This window comes from Macaca nemestrina, chromosome 1 (genome assembly GCF_043159975.1).
Source record: "Macaca nemestrina isolate mMacNem1 chromosome 1, mMacNem.hap1, whole genome shotgun sequence".
In the NCBI taxonomy this organism is placed as follows: Eukaryota; Metazoa; Chordata; class Mammalia; order Primates; family Cercopithecidae; genus Macaca; species Macaca nemestrina.
The window spans coordinates 106,405,201-106,425,636 of NC_092125.1; the positions used below are offsets into that span (position 1 = coordinate 106,405,201).

General features: G+C 50.1%; 1 protein-coding gene across 3 annotated transcripts in view; it reads left to right on the forward strand.

The window, feature by feature from the left end:
- LOC105497930 (protein S100-A15A) overlaps window positions 1-17,339 on the forward strand; it is a 36,170-nt gene extending 18,831 nt beyond the window's left edge. The window contains exons 2-4 of one of the 3 annotated variants that reach the window (XM_071071274.1): window positions 11,105-11,260; window positions 14,322-14,551; window positions 17,033-17,339. In XM_071071274.1, coding sequence (XP_070927375.1) covers window positions 11,107-11,260; window positions 14,322-14,551; window positions 17,033-17,170 — 522 coding nt within the window. In that variant the 5' untranslated portion in view covers window positions 11,105-11,106 and the 3' untranslated portion in view covers window positions 17,171-17,339. Of the gene's footprint in view, window positions 1-11,104; window positions 11,261-14,321; window positions 14,552-16,993 lie in introns of all 3 variants that reach the window. The other 2 variants (XM_011769468.3, XM_011769469.3) reach the window with 2 other exon arrangements.
- Window positions 17,340-20,436: the final 3,097 nt, after the last annotated feature.

A 20,436-nucleotide genomic window follows, 5' to 3' on the forward strand; every position in this document is an offset into this window, starting at 1 on the left:
GCAGGTGGATGGCGGAAGTCCAGCTGTGGGCAGAGCTTTGGAGAGGGAGAAGCAGAGAGAGTCGGGGGCCAGCAACACATGGAAGAACTGAGCTGGGACCCCCCCAGCCTCAGCCAGCACATCGCAGACCCCACTCCTAAAACAGCACCAAATCCATCTCCTCCAGCTTCACAGCTGGGGTGAGAGTCACGGGGGCAGGACAATAGCCTTGGTGATCTGGTCTCCGACCCTCCTGGGCTGCTTCAGGAACCAGACACCGTGGGCCCCACCTTGACTCCAGTGCAAGCCCTGCATGACACGGTGTATGCAGGCTCCAGGTGCACATGTGAGGATGGATTTGAGTGTGAACAGGAAACACAGCCCTGTCTCGAGCACAGGGGGGCCCTTCCTGCATTCCCCTGGGAATGAGAAACGGGAATGGCCTCTGTTACAAGGAACAGACATAACCCCTTGGTTCTTAAGCTGCTGGATGGGATGGGAGTGAGGTGGTTGTCGCTTCATGTCTGCTCTTGGGAATTATCTGCACCCTCGGAATCACCAAGGCTTGACCCTGTTTAAATAAGAAGGTCTGACTTCCCAAAGCAAATTGTCCAGCCGGTGGTCAGTCTGGGCTGGCCTGCACCCCAAGCCTGAAAAATAGGACAGTGCAGCTCCCACTTCCCACACTTTCCAAAGAACCAGAAAAGGACCTTGGCTAACGTGTGTGGGTGTCTGACAATAAACCCCCAACTCCTCTCAACGCAGGAGAAAGCTCCATGCTGGCAACTGACTAAGAGGAGCCACCCAAAGCTTTTTTGATTCTGAGGCCAAGGCTAGACGCCAAGCCCTGTGCCCAGAGGGTGCCTGAGAATTTGCAGGTTGTGGTAGGGAGTGAGGGAGCTTTGGCTGCTCAATACCTTACCCAGGTAGGGGCAAGCCATCTGGCCAGGGCTATGCTGTGTCGGGGTCCCAGGCCTTGGGGTTTGGAGAGCCTCCAAAGCATTCACAGGGGATCCTTAGCCCTCCACCCTCTGTGGGGGCAGAGCTGGGGAGGGGATTCAACAACTGGGACCCCAACAGGCGGATGAATCCAGGGAGGAAGAAGACAGGGAAGGTCCTGTGCTCAGGTCCCACTGGGGACATTTCCACAGGAGTTGTCTCAGGAGATCCCAAAGGAGCAACAGACAGGTCTAGTTCAGCCACCTGGTTGTACAGATGTGGGCTTTTGGTGTCAAGTGAAGGTCACACAGCCCAGCTAATGGCAGAGCTGGCCTAGACCCAGGCTCCTGAGTCTTCGTCCACAGCCCTTTCCCTTCCTAGAGGCAGCACAGCAGACTGGGCACTGGGCACTGGGCACTTCTAGAAAACGCAAAGAGGTAGGTGAGACTTACCAGAGCTGGGAAGCGACACGAGGAGCAGGATGAGTGAGATGTGTGTGTTTGGAAAAAGAGCAATCCCTTTATAAGGCTCAGCCTGGCTCTTCCCAGGGGCTGGGAGGCCTCGGGCCACCTCTGTCATCTGTTTCTTGGAGCCTTGCCCTACATCAGGTGGGTGGGACACACCCAGGAGGCTGTGCTCAGGGTTTCTGACCAGGGAGCCAGGTCACCAGGTCCCACCCCACCCCAGAGACCTCACCTGGGGACTTCCCTGGCTCAACCTTGATTTGAGGGTAAGGCAGCCAGTGCATGTGTAGCAGCAAGTCAGGAAATGGGAGAAAAGAGCACTGGGCCTCTGGACCCAAAGAGGATGGAGTTTCAGACTCCTGAAGGTAGCATGGTCTTGTTTGTTCCCTCTCTCAGTCCTTCCACACAATTGTTGTGACAGCCTGTTCTACGACCCCACCATGTACTGAGCATTCTAATGTCCAGACATCAAGATACCTGCTGCTCCTGTATCCTCCTCAACCCTCATAGTCCTAAGAGGCAGGTGCTGCAATCTCTATTTTAGGAAAGGAGAAGTTGAGATGTTCCCAAGTTTACTCAGCTGGTAAACATAGCAAATCATCATACGAACACAGAAGAGGCAAAATCAAATCCTTACTCGTGTGCCCTGTGCTGTAGGTCTTGGGTCACATCAGGGGCTGCCCTACGGGAACTCAGAGTCCAGGGAGGGAAGCAGGGTTCCTTCATTGCTAACCATTGGTCAGCCCCTCACAGAAGCCCTGGACTCAGGTGGGGGGACTGGGGTCAAGGTCCCACTATCTAGGTTGGGTGGCGGAGAGACCCCCCGTGGAATGAGCCTGGAGGCAGGGAGTGGGAAAAGTTCTTTCCTGCCCCATGGCACTAACTTCCCAGAAAGTCTTCAGCGTTTTTCCTCCTCTTATGCAAAAGAGCCTGTGTAGGAGTTGGGAGCTGTGCCCTTGGCTATAATGTGCCCTACCCTGCTGTGGAAAGGCTGACCCAGGTAGGGGCAAGAGGATTGGGAAGGCATGGGAGTCCCTGGGGCATGGTGAGGAAAGGGAGATGATGAATCAGTGACATGGACATTTTCTGCTAACCCCTTCCAATGTTCCTTTTAGGGTACAAGAGAGTTCCAGGTTCATTTACTGCCAGCCCCTTAAGCACTCTGGGGCTCCATAGAGCTGATGTGATGTCTCCCTAGGTGGGACCTGTTTTCTCCACCCATCATATTTCTTCAAGTTCCTTCTCCATCAGTACTTATGTAACCAGGGGGGCCTGTTTCTCCCTCTCCCACTTCCCCATATGATGGCAATATTACTTTTAGTGGCAAAAGATACACACACAGAGACACACACACACACAGTGGAATACTGCTCAGCTATGAATAAAGAATGAAATCATGCCTTTCACAGCAACATGGATGGAACTGGAGGCTATTATTTTAAGTGAAATTACTCAGAAACAGAAAGTCAAATACTGTGCACCTTCACGTGTGAGTGGGAGCTACATCATGCATACAGATGGAGGTAGAGAGTAGAATCATAGACACTGGAGACTGCGAATTGCAGGAGGTCAGGTGGTGGGTGAAGGATGAGACATTTCTTGGTGGGTACAATGCTTGCTATTTAGGATGGCTACGTTAAAAACCTGGACTTCACCACTGTGCAATATATTCATATACATTTGTATGCAGGTTTTTGTGTGGACATAAGTTTGCAATTCTTTTGGGTAAATCCCAAGGAGTGTGATTTCTGGATCCTATGGTAAGAGTATGTTTAGTTTTTTAAGAAAGCACCAAAAACTGTCTTTCAAAGTGGCTGTATTATTTTGTGTTCCTGCTGTCAATGCATGAGAGTTCCAGTTGCTCCACATCCTTCTTCAGCATTTGGTGGTGTCAGTGTTCCAAATTTTGGCCATTCTCATAAGTGTTTACTGGTATCTCATTGTTGTTTTAATTTGCATTTTCTTGAGGACTTATGATGTGGAGCATCTTCTGATACGTTTATTTGTCACCTGCTGTGTCTTCTTTGATGAGATGTCTGTTCAGGTCTTTGGCCCATTTTCTAATTGGTTGGTTTGTGTTCTTATTGTTGAGTTTTAAGAGTTCTTTGTATGTTTTGGATAACACTCCTTTGTCTGATATTTCTTTTGTAAACATTTTCTCCCAGTCTTTAGCTTGTCTTTTCATTCTCTTGACAATATCTTTCACAAAGCAGAAATGTTTAATTTTCAAGAAGTCCAGCTTACAAATTCTTTTTTTATGGATTGTGCCTTGGTGTTGCATCTAAAAAGTCATCACCAAAACCAAGATGATCAAATTTCCTCTTATGCTACCATCTAGGGGTTTTGTAATATTGTGTTTTGCATTTAGGTCTATGATTCATTTTGAGTTATGTATCATCACTGTTTAGAAAAAAGGACCAGAGGAAAAGCAATACAAAAGGAATGAGGGACAACAATATTAATACAAGACAACAAAGAATTCTAAGAAAATGGATTAAATGAAAAAGAAGAATATTTCTTATTGATTAGTGTGCAAGTGACCAAGATATAATCATCTTATCCTTTTTTTCTTTCTTTCTTTCTCTTTCTTTCTTTCTTTCTTTCTTTCTTTCTTTCTTTCTTTCTTTCTTTCTTTCTTTCTTTCTTTCTTTCTTTCTTTCTTTCTTTCTTTCTTTCTTTTTGAGACAGATTTTCACTCTTGTTACCCAGGCTAGAGTGCTATGGTATCATCTTGGCTCACTGCAACCTCCTCCTCCTGGGTTCAAGGATTCTCCTGCCTCAGCCTCCAGAGTAGCTGGGATTACAGGCCCACGTCACCACACCCAGCTAATGTTTGTATTTTTGGTAAAGATGGGGAGTGTCATCATTTTGGCTAGGCTAGTCTCGAACTTCTGACCTCAGTTGATCCACCTGCCTCGGCCTCCCAAAGTGCTGGGATTACAGGTGTGAGCTACCAGGCCCAGCAATAATAGTCCTAACCTTATACACACAAGAACATAATTTTGAATAATATAAAGCAAACACTGAAAGAAATTAATGGAAACTGACAAACTTATATCGCTTGGCAGGTTTTGGCAGATTCTGTCCAGAAACTCAACAGAGTCGTCAGATAACAAAACACCAGTAATAGTACAGAGCAGGACCGACAGATACTGCCACAGCCCAGAAGCAGCCCCGGACACAAGGCCCCGCAGATGTGTCCAATAAACACTAGCCTCCAGAAACAGGTGGCCAGCTGTATCTGGCTTGAAGACCATAATTTGATGATTCCTGATATAAACTATTTGAACAACACACTTAAATTTATTTACACACACATACATTCATAAATTCGTGCCCAACCATAGAGAATACACATAAATTTCAAACATACTTGAGACATCCAAAAAACTGATCATTTGTTTTTGCTAAAATGAAAATCTCAGCAAATTAGCTTTAATAGGGGCCTTATCTTTTGCACTTGCTGATCAGGTTGAACCCTGTGAGCCCTTCTCCTGTGTCATGTCTGGAACAAACACTCTCCATAAACCTGCCCCGCCCCATCACACATCCAACCTCCCAGCCACTGCTGATCCCCAGGAGAGCTCACAACAGGCTGGTCCTGAACAGGAATCTGGCTGGTTGATATCTTCATCTCCTCCTTCTTTTGGGGGAGCTCCCCTCTCCCCAGTCTGAGGTAGCGGCAACATCCTTCTGGATCTATTGAAGATCTCAAGTTGCTGAGGGAAGAGGACAGAAAACAATTTGTTCTTTTTGCTGTATTTTATCCATTCACTTATGCTATGAGTGCTGACTCTGTTCTGGGTGTGCGGATGTTGGGGTGGCAGGGAGATGGAATGGATGTGGACCGTGCTTTGAGCAATGCTCTGGTCCCAGGAGAGAACTCCAATAAACCACTGGGTGTTGAGAGAGTGGAGCGGGACAGAGCCAGGAACCCCCGGGTCCCCAGGCAGTTCAGTGGTCACTTTCTCTGTGAAGCCTTCTCCAGGCAGAGCCATCATCCCCATGTCCCTGCGCATCTCAGTGACAGCCCTGGCTGCACATACACTATGTTTGCTGCCACCTGGCCCTGTCTTATATTGTGCCCCCAGCCTCCAGTGCAGAGAACTCCATAAACATTGGCCGAACTAGCAAGTGAGGCAGGTGTCTTCAGAAAGGTTCAGATAAAGTGTGTGGGAATTCAGAACAGAGGAAATCACTTTTCAGGTAGGGGAACCAGGGGAAGTTTTGTCGGGGCGCCCTTTCAATAGGCCATAGAGCACTTCCAGGAGCCACGGTGAGAGGGACAGGGCAGAGGGAGCCACAGGAATGTTCCGAGACAGCCAGCTGTTCTGTTTGGGGTCCTTCTGGGTGGTGTTGGCCGGCTGCATCTCTAGACTCGAGCAGCAGTTGGGAGAGCCGGACAGAGAGAGTTCCATGGTGTTCAGAAGAGATTATTCGGACTCAGTTCTGCTGTGAGCCACCCACACTGGAGGATCCATCCACACTGGAGGAAGAGGACACCCAGCTGCAGCCCAGAGCCTGTGGTCCCACTGTTAGGTTTTGAAGGGAAGGCAAGGGTTAAAGAAAGACACAGAGAGAGTCGGGGGCTCTATGGCAAGGCAGGTTTTCTGTCCAGCACAAGACCTGAGGAGGTGGGGGACCAGCTTAATGCCAGACGCCCTGCCGCTTACAGGCTGGGGTAATTTATAGGTCTAGGTGGGGGTCTGGGCAGTATGGCTTGCTCGCCGGGAGGATATTGATAAGATGTTCACACCATCGGGTGGTTTGGACCTTTTTCCGGCAGATGTGATAGGCTGTTCCTTGGATCTTTGCCCTGCAGGATACGATAGGGATGTTCCCTCAGTTGGGCCTTTGCCTGGCAGGGTATGATACGGGTGCTCTTGTGCCTTGTGGTCAGGCCCGAATCCACATGGAATGTTTCACTCTGACGAGGCTCCGCAAAATGGCAGGGGGCTTACAAAATGGTGCAGTTTGGACTAACACCCGCCATCCCGTCTAGAATGGGTTTGCTGGGAGGATTTAGTGTGAATTCTGTTGCCTGATAAAGGAGGTTGCTTTCTCGGAGGCCACACACACAGACAGTGCTGGGAAGTGACCCTTGTGTACCCCGAGAAATGTATCTGTTCAACCAAATTTCACGTTGGCCATGATCATTCCTCACCTCACCCAAGTTTAAGAGGCTGGGCCCTGTAGGTTAAAACTGGCAAGCTGGAGAAAGCAGTGGAGGCCACTGCAGGAAGGTTCTCTGGCCAAGGGGGACTTTACAATTTTGACTTACAGTCAGGGCTGTTCCTGTTACAGTTGGCCCCAGTCAGAGGCCCAGGATGAAACTCTGGCCCTGAGTGCAGAGACTTGGTTTTCTGTTTCCCGAATTTCCACATGGTGGCGCTACCGAGCACCCACCTCGCCCTGGTTGCTGAGGGAGGCAGCACCACGTAGCTGGGTCCTTCGCGGTTTCCGCCCTTCTTCAAGTTGTGAGTCCCACGTCGGGCACCAATCTTGCACCTTTAAAAAAAAGAGATTTTCACCAAAAGCTTCTGAAAGGCAGAGGGCTTTTCTTAATTAATTTGTATTCTTTTCTCTCTCCAATGCCTACCAGAGGGCACTGCACAAAATCATATACTGGGGATGTAATTGTTAATCGAGTAAGTAGAAACAGGAACAAATTAAGATAATTAAATTTTTTGTAATGGTGGGTTAAGTAAATCTTGATGCCTGTACACATGGAATCCCTGTGATGATACGAAATGGACATTTGGTCTTTGTCCCTGTTCCTGACGCTGAGCGTCTGAAACCTCTGGAATCTCCTGAATGACAGGGGTGAGGGAGCATCTTTTGTTACTCATAACAATCCCCTTCCAGCCATACTGAGTGTGTGCTAATGAAGTGACTCTTCGTGGACCCCTAGACAGCTTCAGGATGGGGCTGGTTGCCAGAGGAAGCAACCATGTGATTGGAGGGCTGGAGCTTTCAGCCCCAGGCTGGGCCTCCAGAGAGCGGCTGGGGCAGGACTTCAATCACCAGTGGCCAATTATTTAATCAACCATGCTGAAATAAAGTGACTGCCATAGAAACCCCAAACAATGGGGCTCAGAGAGCTGTCGGGCTGCTGAGCAGGTGGGGTGCTGGAAGGGTGGGCGCCTGGGGTGGGCCTGGGAGCTCAGTGCTGCCCCTCATACGCTCTGTGTCTCTTCCACGTGACTTTTCCTATGTTGTATTATTTGTAAAGTGCCTTATGCCTAAAGTGCCTCCTTGAGTCCCGTGACCCCTTGTAGCAGATTATCCAACCTGAGGAGGGTTTTTTAGGAACCTCCAATTTTAGCCAGTCAGTCAGAAGTATGGGAGGTCAGGTGCTGCGATTGGCATCTGAAGTGGGGCCAGTGTTGTGGGGCTGAGCCTTCACCTTGTGGGGTCTGTGCTAACTCTAGGTAGTTAGGGTCAGAATGGAATTGCAGGATACCCCGGTGGTGTTCAGAGAGCTGGAGAATTGGTTGGTGTGGGGATTTTTAAAAAAAGGAAATATAACTCCCACACATTTGGAGTCAGAAGTGTTGTTAGGCAGAATGGTTCAGAAATTCCATATAATGTAGTTGTTTGGAATCAATCACTCAAAAATATTTAAGAATTGGGGAAATGTTTTAAACATAGTCCTAATTGAAAAAGCAGATGATAAAGCAGCTGGGAAAGGACAAGGCTGTGGCCCACAGGGTGGACTTGGAGTGGGGGTGGGGAGTGGGTTAATGGGACATGATTGCTCTGCGTGAGACAAGGCCACGGAACTCGGGAAACAAAGGTGGTTTTGAGCAAGAGTCATGTCAGATTTTGACAGGAGGCAGAACAGAGAGAAGATATCTTTACATAGGTGAAGCTTAGAGTTCGTGATAAAGTGTTCTCCGCCTTCATGTTCACAGTCAATTAATTTTCAACAAGCCTGCCAAGCCCATTCAATGGAGAAAGAATAGTCTTCAATAAACGGTGCCGAGACAAGTGGGCAGCCACATGCAAAATAATGAAGCCGTACCCCTTCCTTCCTTCGTACACACAAATTAACTCAAAATGGGTCACAGCCCTACACATAAGAGCTACAACTAAAACTCTTAGAAGAAAATATAGAAGTAAATGTTCAAGACGGAGGGCTTGAATGTCTTTGCATATGCTATTGAGGCTTTATGACTTTACTTTCCACCGTTAGACCTACAATCCACTTGGAATTGTCATTTTGTCTGCTTGTGAGGTCTAGTTTCATGAGAATGAGCATCCAATTGATCCCATAAAATGTATCGAAAAGCTCGTGCTCAGCAGTGCCACTTTTGTCACAGAATAAATATACTACACGTGTGTGTCTTTTTCCCAGGCCTCTGTTTAGTTCTGTTGATCTGTTTGTCCTTGAACCTGCCGGGCAGTATCTTAGTTACCGGAGTTATTATGATAAATCTTAATGTCTAGTACTGTGGATCCTCCCATGTCTTTTCTTTTTCATGATTCTCTTGGCTACTCTTGGCCTGGCTATATACTTTTTAGAGTTAACTTGTCAATTTCTATAATTTCAGTAAGAGCTTTGGGATTGGGATTGCACTGAATCTATGTTACATTTGGGAAAATGCCAGCTTTACAATAGCATATAAAGCTACTATGAACATGGCATATCCCTTACTAAAAATCTTTTAGTGGCTTCCTATCCTGCTTAAAGTCCAAATTTTGCAAAGTCCTCATTGGCTTGTCCTCTGCCTGCCCCTCAGACCTCATCTCCTGTCTCTCTGGGCTCCATTTACACCACTCCAGCCCTTCTTTCTGCCCGTCCATCAGCCCAGGCTGGCTCCCACCTGAGCACCTCTGTTCCAGCTCTTTCCTCTAACCATGGGGCCCTTCTCCTGCTCTCCCCAACGTTGGATTCCCTGTTATTCGGGGACAAGGTAATGTAGTGGATGAGAACGGGTATGTGGGGCCCATGGGCCTGGGTTTGAAACGTGCCTCTGCATTACTAGCTGTGTCCCTATCATGCTCCTGTAATTGTCATTCCTTGGGCTTCTTCAGCAATTGTTAAGAAGACAAGATGAATGGGTGGATGTAATGGGGCAGTGCTCAGCAAAGAAGAAGAACTTAATACTGTTAATCATCTTCTCACTCTCCAGCAGCCTCCTGGTCCTACAGAAGCAGCCTAGGGACTCCCTATGCTAGAATCTTACTCTTATTCTCTACACGGCAATAACGCACCCTTTCTTTCTCTTTATCACATTCTCTGTGAGGGTTCTAATGCATCTAGCAGCTCCCCCTTCAAGCACAGCCCATCTAACACACATTTCAGATACTCTTGAGGCTGTTGACTGGGATATCAAGTTGCTCCAATCCTAAAGATAATACAGGTCTGGAGAGAAGCAAATAGGTATATGCTGGTGAGAACTGGCAAAAATCCCTCAATATGCCATCAGTATAACCCGCTTCATCGTCAAGTACCATACGACATTTCTTTACTTTTTAAGGTAATTACTTGATCCTTTCCACCACCACCTCACCGCTGTCTTAGTCAGAAATTGAATATTATCCTTCTTGAAGTATTTCCAATCTTTGAGGTGTCTAAAACCCTGGTTGCAGCAGGAGCGGGGGTGGGGGTGCTTCAGGACCAGTTTCAGATAACCTCCTTTCTCAATTTCACCAGAAAGCGCTACTCCTTTGCTGTACTGGCTTCTGGATGTCACAGGACATTGCTTTCAGTGACTGGTCTGCGCACTGGAAAGACATGAAGATTGTGTCTGTCAAGATCACAATCTTGCCCTGGCCATGGGTGGTTGGGTTATGACATGGGAGATGCATGTTTGGCACCATGTTTATGGCTTTTTTCTAAGTACAGTACCCTGAAGTTTTGGCTAGATGTCTGTCTCCACCTACAGACTATGAGTTATTCAATTCATTTCCACCCCCTTTCTCCACAGCACCTAGCACAGGGGCACCTAGCACCTAACACGTGGCAAAATTCTGATAAACATTAAGGAAGAGTTGACATTAAAATGTATAAATAAAAGTAATTTAATGTCTAACAATAATGGATTCATAAGACAAATTCTGATAAATGCAAACAGATGATCGCAATGTACTCGCTAAAAATCAGGCTAGCATTGATTAAGCATGTGAGATGTTCACAGCATAACATCAAGCAAAAAGTGCAGTTACAGCGCAGCTGTGCAAGGGATCATCACTGGGTATTGGCATGGTGTAGGGGGTTGTTTTTTCCCAAAGTGAACAGAGGGTAGGGAGAAAAGGAGTGCAGTCTGCCCCCCATCCCCAGCCATAGGTCAGAAATGAAGTTTCTGCTGAACAACAAGCTATTATCCAGCAATTGTCCAATGGTGAACCACATGGGTATACCAAATTTGTTAATTAGATAGTTTTAAGGTTTTGTTTTTATTTTTGTTTCTTGGTTATAGACATTGCCATGGTGGACATTTTTCTGATTATTGTTTTTAACATCTGCTTAATTAACTGTTTCGGGATAAATTGCCAGGGTAATGCTGGCTGAATCAAAAAATTCAGTGCAATCTTTTGTGGCTTTAGCTTGGCAATGCTGAGAAATTCAAGTCATGTTTTTAGTTTAGAAACAAAGTGTATTGATGAAGCACTTGTTTGCTGGGGAAATCACTATGTTGAGTAGATAAGGCTCACTCAGCAAACTGGAAAAGCTGTTGGCTCCAGTATCTACCTATGATTTTCTCTCCAACCTTCAGGGATGCATAGATGGAGTCTCTGGTTTGATGACCTGTCCTTTGGCGCCCCCTTCTGGAAGACTCAGTCATCAGCCTGTGCGGGCCCTCCCAAGATTGCTGTGTGGGGTGAAATGGGGCCAAGTAGAAGGGGCCAGCTGGGAGAAGTCTTGTGTTGGGGTGAGTTGGCAGAGGGGACCCCACCCATCACTCACACAAGGGCCCAGGTAGCATCTGTAAGGATGTCGAGCCTGAAGGTCTGGCCCCCTAAGAGTAGGGTGACTTCCACATTGCAGTTGGTGATTTACTAATGAACAAATCTGGTTCTACCACTTCTCTTTCACCTCCCATCCATCACTCAACTGATTTAAAAAATCCTCTATTAGCTTCCTCTCTTGTTTGTGTATCACAGTCTTGCCCTGGCCGTGGGTGGTGGGGGTTGTGAGGTGGGGGTGCATGTTTGGCACCAAGTCTGTGGTGCTTTTCTAAGTACAGTACCTCGGAGTTTTGACTAGATGTCTGCCTCCACTGACAGACTATGAGCTGGATAGGATAAAGTCCCAGCTACAGCTTGGCACAGAGTCTTCCGGTCTTGTCTCCCTCCTGCCTCTCCAGCCTTGTTTCTTCTAACTTCTTATGGTGCACCCTGTGGACTCCATCCCCTGAGCAGGCCGCACTCTTTTTAATTTTATTTTATTTTTATTTATACTTTAAGTTCTAGGGTACATGTGCACAATGTGCAGGTTTGTTACATATGTATACATGTGCCATGTTGGTGTGCTGCACCCATTAACTCGTCATTTACATTAGGTTTATCTCCTAATGCTACTCCTCCCCGCTCCCCCCACCCCTTGACAGCCCCCAGTGTGTGATGTTCCCCTTCCTGTGTCCAAGTGTTCTCATTGTTCAGTTCCCACCTATGAGTGAGAACATGTGGTGTCTGGTTTTCTGTTCTTGCAATAGTTTGCTGAGAATGATGGCTTCCAGCTGCATCCGTGTCCCTACAAAGGACATGAACTCATCCTTTTTTATGGCTGCATAGTATTCCATGGTGTATATGTGCCACATTTTCTTGATCCAGTCTATCATTGATGGACATTTGGGTTGGTTCCAAGTCTTTGCTATTGTGAATAGTGCTGCAATAAACATACGTGTGCATGTGTCTTTATAGCAGCATGATTTATAATCCTTTGGGTATATACCCAGTAATGGGATGGCTGGGTCAAATGGTATTTCTAGTTCTAGATCCTTGAGGAATCGCCACACTGTCTCTTTTGCAACCCCAGGCCTTTGCCTGTGCCGTGTCCTCTGTCTGGAGCGCCTGGTCCTCCTTTCCTCCGTGCAACTCAAAATGTCTCTTCCAGTCGCAGCTGAAATATGACCTCCCTAAGGAAGTCCCCCTCAACTCCCCAGGCGGAAGGTGTTCCTTTCTGGGTGCCTGGAGCACCTGTCTGTGTCACTCAGTTGGCTTCCACGTGCCTAGTGACAGTGTGTGACTGTCCCCTCACACGTCCCCACCCTGTGAGCTGGCCCTGTGTCCGATGCATATTGCCTAGCAGAAGGCCTGGCACACTGTAGGCACTCAAGAATGTTTTTTGAATGAATGAAGGAATGAATGTGCTTCATGACGGTGGAGTTTGGGGGTTCGCTAATTGAGGGAGGACACCCCAGGGAGATGTAGTTAAGTGTGTGTCTGACCCCACCCAAGCCCTGGAGGTGGGAGGACAAGCTCTGAGGCAGGGAGACGATAATGGGACCTTTTGTGATTCTTAGATGCTTCAGATCCTGCTCCGAGGGATGTGGGCTCCTGAAACTGGTTGAGTTAATCTTAGCAAGTTAAGTGTTGTGATGTCACCTGAGGAATGCAATTAAGGCTCAGTCCTGCTGCTGAAGGACCTGTGAAGCATCACAACACTGGCTGCCATAATTGGAGGCGCTGAGGATGGGTGGGATGTGGGGCTTGGTGGTGGGTTCCCGGCTCACACAGCTGCCTCCTGCCTGAGCGCTGGGGAATCTCTGGGATCAACTACAGGTTGGATCTGTGGTTTTGGATCCTCACCTCAACAGTGACAGGTCAGTGCCTCTTCCAAGAGAATTGTGGGGTGAGGGTCTGTGTTGGGTCTGTGCAGGTTCTAAAAAGCAGAGGTGGGTACAGCTTACTTGTTTTAGAGAACATGTACAGTGTGGATGGACATCCTAACAGTACAATTGTGGCCCAAGCGGGGTGTAGGACCTGAACTGAAAGCAAGCCTTTGGGCTTGTTCCCAAAGACATGGGTTTGAGCAAAGCTCCAGGTAGATCGGTTGTGTGATCTTGGGGAAATTGCTCATCCTTTCTGGGTTTCATTTTTCCCTTAGGAAAATGGGAGTAATGATGCCTGCTTCCTATGGTCCGCGTGAGGGTTACGTGGGATATGGGATAATTTGTATAAAGTGTTCACCTGGTGCCAGGCTGGTTCCACGAGTGGTGGAAGCAGCAGTTGTCCTGATTCCTATCTGCAGAGTCCAGGGAGCACCGCTGACTTGACAGGGAGATCTTGTCGCCCGAAAACTGGGGTCTCATCTCCACAGGAAGTGGGGAGTGGAAGGTCACAGGCATCAGGGCACCAGAGAGGAGCGGCACAGAGGCTCCAGGGGGGCCGTGGGATGTAAGGGCTGAAGGGATGGTGCTGATGGCATGGGGACTCCCTTTGGAGAGGGTGGCACAGTGTGGTGGCAGCAGGAAGACAGGTGGGATCCACTTGCTGCCTGTACATTCAACTGGGAAAGAAAACAATCGCTCAGGAGCAGGGCCCAGTTTTCCACATAGTGTGGTTATTCTAATATTGTTTGTCGCACAAGACAGCTTATGGTAGTGCGGATTCTGCCTTTTCAAGGGTTTAAAAGTGTTTCTATTGGAAAACAACACAAACACTGACTTGCTTCAGAGTCTTTAGTTTCTCCCCATTCTTGACTTGAGGCATCTGCTAAATTGGGGTAGGTTGGAGGGAGGAGGATGCAGCTCCTGTGTCCAGGAACCCCTCAGTCCCAGCAAACAGAGTCCTGTCTTGAGAATTTTCAGGGAAGCATCTTGCAGGGCAGCGACTTTGAGTCACGTTTGCACGGGGTCGGATGAGTGCAGAGGTCCTGGTGGCCTGAGACTGGGTGTGGGAATGTGGGCAGGTACAAGAGGGAGAAGGCTCTTGGAGGAAGCACCATCTGCTGTGGACTGGCTGGGACAAGGTGCTGCTCTCTCCTCCCAGATTCTCCACCCACTGTCCCTGGCTGCTGCACCCCTGCACCTCCACGTCTGCCCCCTGCCCGGGGCCAGGGCCCAGCAGTCATGACAGACACCCCAGTGGAGGAATCCCTCTTCCAAATCATCCACTGCTTCCACCAGTATGCAGCCCGGCAAGGCGATGTGGAGACCCTGTCCCTGCAGGAGTTGCAGGCCCTGCTCGTGGACAACGTGCCCCGCTTCATGGACAGCTTGGTACGCAGGGTCTGGGATCAGGGTGGGGGTTGAAGTGGGGCCCGGGCACCAATACAGGGTGGATTCTGGGGTGGCAAGTGAGTGTTGAAAGCAAATGCTGAGGTTATTACAGAGGGCGCTGTCTCTCATGAGAATCTTTTTTTTTTTTTTTTTCTGGAGATGGAACCTGACTCTGTCTCCCAGGCTGGAGTGCAGTGGCTCAATCTCTGCTCACTGCAACCTCCGCTTCCCAGGTTCAAGTGATTCTCGTGCCTCAGCCTCCTCAGTAGCTGGGATTATAGGCAGCCACTATCACGCCTGGCTAATTTTTTGTATTTTTAGTAGAGATGGGGTTTCACCATGTTGGCCAGGCTGGTCTTGAACTCCTGGCCTCAAGCAATCCACCCGCCTTAGCCTCCCAAAGTGCTGGGATTACAGGTGTGAGCAACCGTGCCTGGCCCTGAGAATCTTTAATTCACGGGACGGCGGGATCTGTGGCCACAGTGGAGTGGCCCCAGCACAGCTGTGTTTCTTGTCCTTCCCTCTCCCAGAACTCCCTGCCTGGCCTCCCTCCAGCCCAAACTTAGCTGATTTCCTGGAACTCAGTCCTAACTCCAAACCTGTTTATGCCTCTGCCCATCTACTTCCTGAGTACAGGCCCTCCACCTCCCCTCTGCCCACAGGCTCATCGAGGCAGTGCCTCTGCCCCTCACCCCATGCCACCTTCCAAGCCCTTTGAATTTAGCCCATTCTCCTGGGCTGCACAAGCCTGGGCCTCCTGCTCCCACGCATGGGGGAGGCATAGCAGGAGCTGCGGTGGCCCCCCTAACCAGAGTAGGAGTAGGGTGGGGTGGGGTTAGGAAATATTACTTCCCCTTCCACCTCCTGTCCCCAGAATCTCTCAGATCTGGACAGGCCCAGTTCCCAAATCCAGGCTTAGACAGCCCTCAGGCCCTGCCCATCTTCTTTGTCATCAGACCCAGACCCATGATTACTGGGCTCCTTGGGACCTGCAAGGCCTGCAAGGGTGTCTGTGGGGTGCTCCTGTCTAGCCATGCCCCGGGGTGTCTGGACTGTCATCTCCAGAGGACTTCTGGTCCATCCTGACTCAAGGCCACTCCATCCAGGAAAACGCTCTTCTTTGGTCACTTCCCGTCTCCCCAGCCTTGCCTCTGCTTACTGGAGTGTTACTCTGAGGGCTGTAGAGAGGGACGGAGCGAGGGGGAAGTGATTGTGGGTGGTCCTGTTTCCAGGAAACCTTGTCCTTTCTAGGGCAAACTGTACCAGGACGGCCCGGACCCTGCACTCATGGGACTCAAAGCCCCACCAGGGTACAGGGCCCTTGGGGACAGACCCTGGACACAGGGCAGCCCTGGGGAAGGTGGGCCGAGGTGAGAGAAGCTGGGAGAGCCTGTCCCAGGCGGGAAGCCTCCAGCTCCTCTCTGGGTGACCAGCTTTGTGGAACAGTTAAGATCACAGGAACAGGTGGTGGGGGTGGGCCCTGAGGAGACAGAGGCTGCAAACCTGCCCACAGCTGCTTCCCCCAAATGGTTTCTAGGGCTTCACACTGGCTCCTCATGCCCACCAGCCAAATCTTGCTGAAAGCTGCCTCATCTGCCCTGCCCAGTGCTCCCGATGTCCACCTCGTGTCTTCCCGCTCTGTCCCTGTGCTGTGCTCTGGCCTGTGACTTTCTTCATGCTGTTCCTTCCAGCTCAAATGCGTCTTTCCTCTCCTCTACGATCCCCATTTCTCAGCCCTCAGGGCCATATCTGGGCCACCTGCCTCGGAACAACCTGGACAGCTCCAGGGCTCCTGGCTTTGTCCTTTCCCTCCTTCTGCGCTCTATGTGGGCCCGGTGCCCGGGGGTCAGAGGTTCGCATGCTATGCCTCTGCCTGGGAATTGCTCCCGAAGCAGGCAAATGCACAGGCATGCAAACCTCTGACCCCCTGGGCACTAGCCTTGCAGCAGCGCTGGGGATGCAGACTTGAGGGCCAGGTCGACTCTGCTCCTGGGGAGCTCCCAGTGTGGAGGAGGAAGGCACCGCCCTGCCTTGAGGAAGCCCTGGCTGGGATGTCCCTCCAGAGGAGCCTCCAGCCCAGCTGTGAAGAGAGGCATAAACAGCTGCTGCCGGTGGATGCAAAATCGTCTGGGATGCCAGGGCTGCCTGGGCACTGAACACAGTTAACCATCAGTGGTGCCCAGTTTACCTCCTTTGTCTGCACACATGCAGCTGGCTCCAGGCTTGGTTATGGGGGCACCCACCATGCCCCTGTCTCTTGAGCCTGATTTTGCAGCATTCAGAGTCCTAGTCACTGACTATTGGAGTGAGGAGTCATTTCCTGTAAGCCCTTGCAGGCAAGGCCAGGCCACAGTTACCCCATCCCCTCCCAGTGGGCTGTGGGGAGCCTGGCAGGTGGGCTGCAGGCCTGGGTGGGTGGTTGACACTCTGCCTGCTTCTCAGGGCCGGAAGGAGCCGTACTATATCACAGAACTGTTCCAGGCTGCAGACAAGAACAAGGACAACCAGATCTGCTTCGATGAGTTCCTCTACATCTTGGGAAAGCTGGTGAAGGACTACCACCTGCAGTACCACCGGCAGCTGTGCGCTCACCACTGTGCTCGACACAGCCTCTACTAGAGGGAGCTCAGGCAGCCTCCTGCCCACCGGAGCCTGACCCAGGAGGAGGTGTGGCCTGGCTATCAGGAACTGAAAGGAGAACCCAGCTGTGTGTGTCTCTCTGTGTGTGCACATGTCTGTACCTGTCTGTGGAAAGGAGAGCCGTGTGAGAGAGAATAAAGCAATTTCATACATATTTCCAGGGATTTGTCAGTATGTGGTTCTGGGCTTCACCTACAATCCAGAAAAAGAAGTTTCAGTCCCAACCTGGGAAAGATCTATTTTAGATGAATGAAATAGCCCTTGCCTCCAGGAAGCTCCTGTTTGAGTGGAAGAAACAGCTTCTATCTCCAGGGAGCCCCTGTCTGAGGGGGCAGACACGCTCCTACCTCCAGGGAGCCCCTGTCTGAGGGGGAGATACAGCTTATATCTCCAGGGAGACCCTGTCTGAGGGGGGAGACATGCTCCTATCCCCAGGGAGCCCCTGTCTGAAGGGGAGACACAGCTTATATCTCCAGGGAGACCCTGTCTGAGGGGGAGACACAGCTTATTCCTCTAGGGAGTTTATATTTGATGGGGGAGACACCACGTCTGATTCCAGGGGGCCCCATCTGATGGGGAGACATTCCCCACCTGCAGTGTTCAGCCTGAGAAGGAAGAGTCTGGGGAGATAGACAGCGAGGCCTCATCCATGGTCACTCACTCACCCACCACGCAGGTGGTAGCACGGGGTGAGGGTAGGGGTGAACTAACATGCCCCTCTGACAGCATCCCTACTCTGAAAGAGAGCCTCAAGAATCGGCGAGCAAGGGTGGGGCTGAGCCTGGGACGAGACCAGGATAAGGAGGCAGGTGCATTTCTAGCAGAGGGAACAACAGTAGAAAATCATAAAGTATGTCCGGGAGCAACAGAAAGTTTGCTCAGAAATTAGCGTTCATGGAGAAAAGAGTAGAAAGTCAGCTTGAATGGGTGGGTTAGGACCAGAGTCTGGAAGTCCCTGAAAACTGAGCATTGGAATTTGGACGGTATCCTTTTGGTAAGGGATCCTGAGTTGTTAAGTGTGGGGAAGGGGTGAGGGCCCTGGGACCAGCTCTGCTTTAGGAAACTAGTGGTGGGGGTTTGGGGTGGAGGAAGACAGAGCAGACCTGCAGAGGCTAGCTGGAGGCTGTGAAGAAGAGGTAAACAGCTTCATGGGGACGGAAGCGAGGAGGCATCAGAAAAGGCAGAACGTCAAAGCCCGGACCTGGGCACAGACTGAGGGAGAGGAGGATCCAGAATGAGCTGGAGGTTTCAGGCGCTGGCGATTGGCATGGGACTTCAGTGCCTGGGTGGGAGCCAGTCTGCAGGGAAAATTGTGTGCTGGGTTTGCACATGCTGAGTCAGACACTGACAGGAGCTGAGCCAACAATCCAGCCTGGCAGAACCACAGACACCTGTTAAGGGAACAGCAATGAGTAGAACCTGGGTGACAGTCAACCCAGGAAGGCTTCCTGGAGGAGAGAAGGGTTGAGTCTGTTTTTTTCTACAACATGATGATGGATGTGAGGCTTACTTCTGACCGAGGGCTATTCATGACCCACTGATCCAAGTCCTCCGGTGTCCCTGACACCACCCACCTGAGACCTGCCCCTGCACTTGCTCTGTTTCTTTTTCCTCTTCCTCTCTCCTGGGACATCAGGAAATTAACGCAGAATCTCTTAGGGAGGGTCTCCTCTGCCTTCAGGAACTGCCAGAGCCCATTTTAATGGGTTGTTTTCTTCTGAGGGTTGCTCTGGGAACCGGTGTCCTGAGCTTACTGAGATAGAAATCATGGATTTTGAAAGAGTGATGGAAGGTGATGCACCACCTGTGCACAGGACTGCAGGGTCACTTAAGAAACTTGGTCTGGTTCCCTCTCCATCTGGTCCTTTGCGCCAAACGTGGTGGGTTGTCCCTGGAGCTGAGCTGGAGACCTTTTTTCTCATCAGTCAGGCTCTGGGGCAGAATTTGCCCCCGTTTGCTCCAGACCTGGCCTGCTGTCCCTCCCACACTTGCCACCAGCTTAGTTTGCCTTTCAGGACCCTCCTTGGGAGATGTCTGCACCCCATTCCCCTTTTCATTCTCTCCTGTGGAGGGGCATCTTCTGCTGCACTGTGCTTGTTTCGTACTCTCCACCGAGACAGGATCTCAGCGTCCCCATAAACGCTCAGCAGGTGCTTGGGGAAGGAATGCAGAATTGGAGCCCATGGGACTGGAATTGATGACCTGGATCTGTGCTCCTTCCCGCAGGCCCCTGGCTGTGTCTAGAGGCATGAAGACCATTGCCTGAGTTACTTAGGCCACTCTTCTTCCAGGCCCAGGGGAGAAATGTCGGTCTCACCTGAGAGGTGCTGGGCTCCACAGGCATTGAGTACGAAGCAGGGGCGCCCAGCCTGAGCCCTCCCTGCCCCTCTCCTGCCCCCTTCTGGGGGTTTCTTCACCAGCTCTGCCTGCTCTGTCCTCATTTCCTTGGCCTCAGGATTGGGCCTGTCAGGTCTGTTGGGACACACCCAGGGACTGAGCCCTTTCCTGTAAACATGACCAGGTTCTGCTCCCTCTAGGTTGCCCCATGTCCGCCAGGCTGCTTACAGCCTCTGCCTTTCCCCCCACATGCTTACCCAAGTCCTGGTACCTTTTGCTGCAAGGTCAGTTCAGCCTGGCTCCTGCTGCCCCAAAAGCACCCAAGGCTGTCTGTCCAGGGGCACAGTTTCTGGGGAGGGCGCGACATTCCATGATCTTGCCGATCAACCTGTACATGGTGTGGGGAGGAGGTCACCACTCGGGACTCCCTCACTGGACCTGAGAAAGGACCTGGAGTAATGCCCTATGCCTCAGTTTCCCCATCTGCCAAATAGGGATAATTATGCTTGTAATGTCCACATCACAAGGTTTCTGGGAATATCAAATGAGTCAGTGGATGCAAAATACTTTGAAAATATGATGCGGTGCTTTGAGGCAGGTCCTGTTAGGCCAGGTCACATAGGACAGTACGTGGTGAATAATAGGTATTAACCAAGGGTGGATCCTTGGTTGACAACTTGTCATGTCAGATATGGCGTTGTTTTCCTATAAGAGCTTGATTCACCTTTTGTCAAGGAAGTTAGACTGCATTTGGTTGATGAATTGATACCCTGCCTTCTTCCAGAAATGATTTAAGATGGCTGAGTGTGATAAAGAGAATTTCTGCCTTGGATAAGGGAAAGGCCAAACTTAATTTTGTATTCATTTATCCCCTCAATAAGTATTAATTGAACACTTAGTAGGTGCCA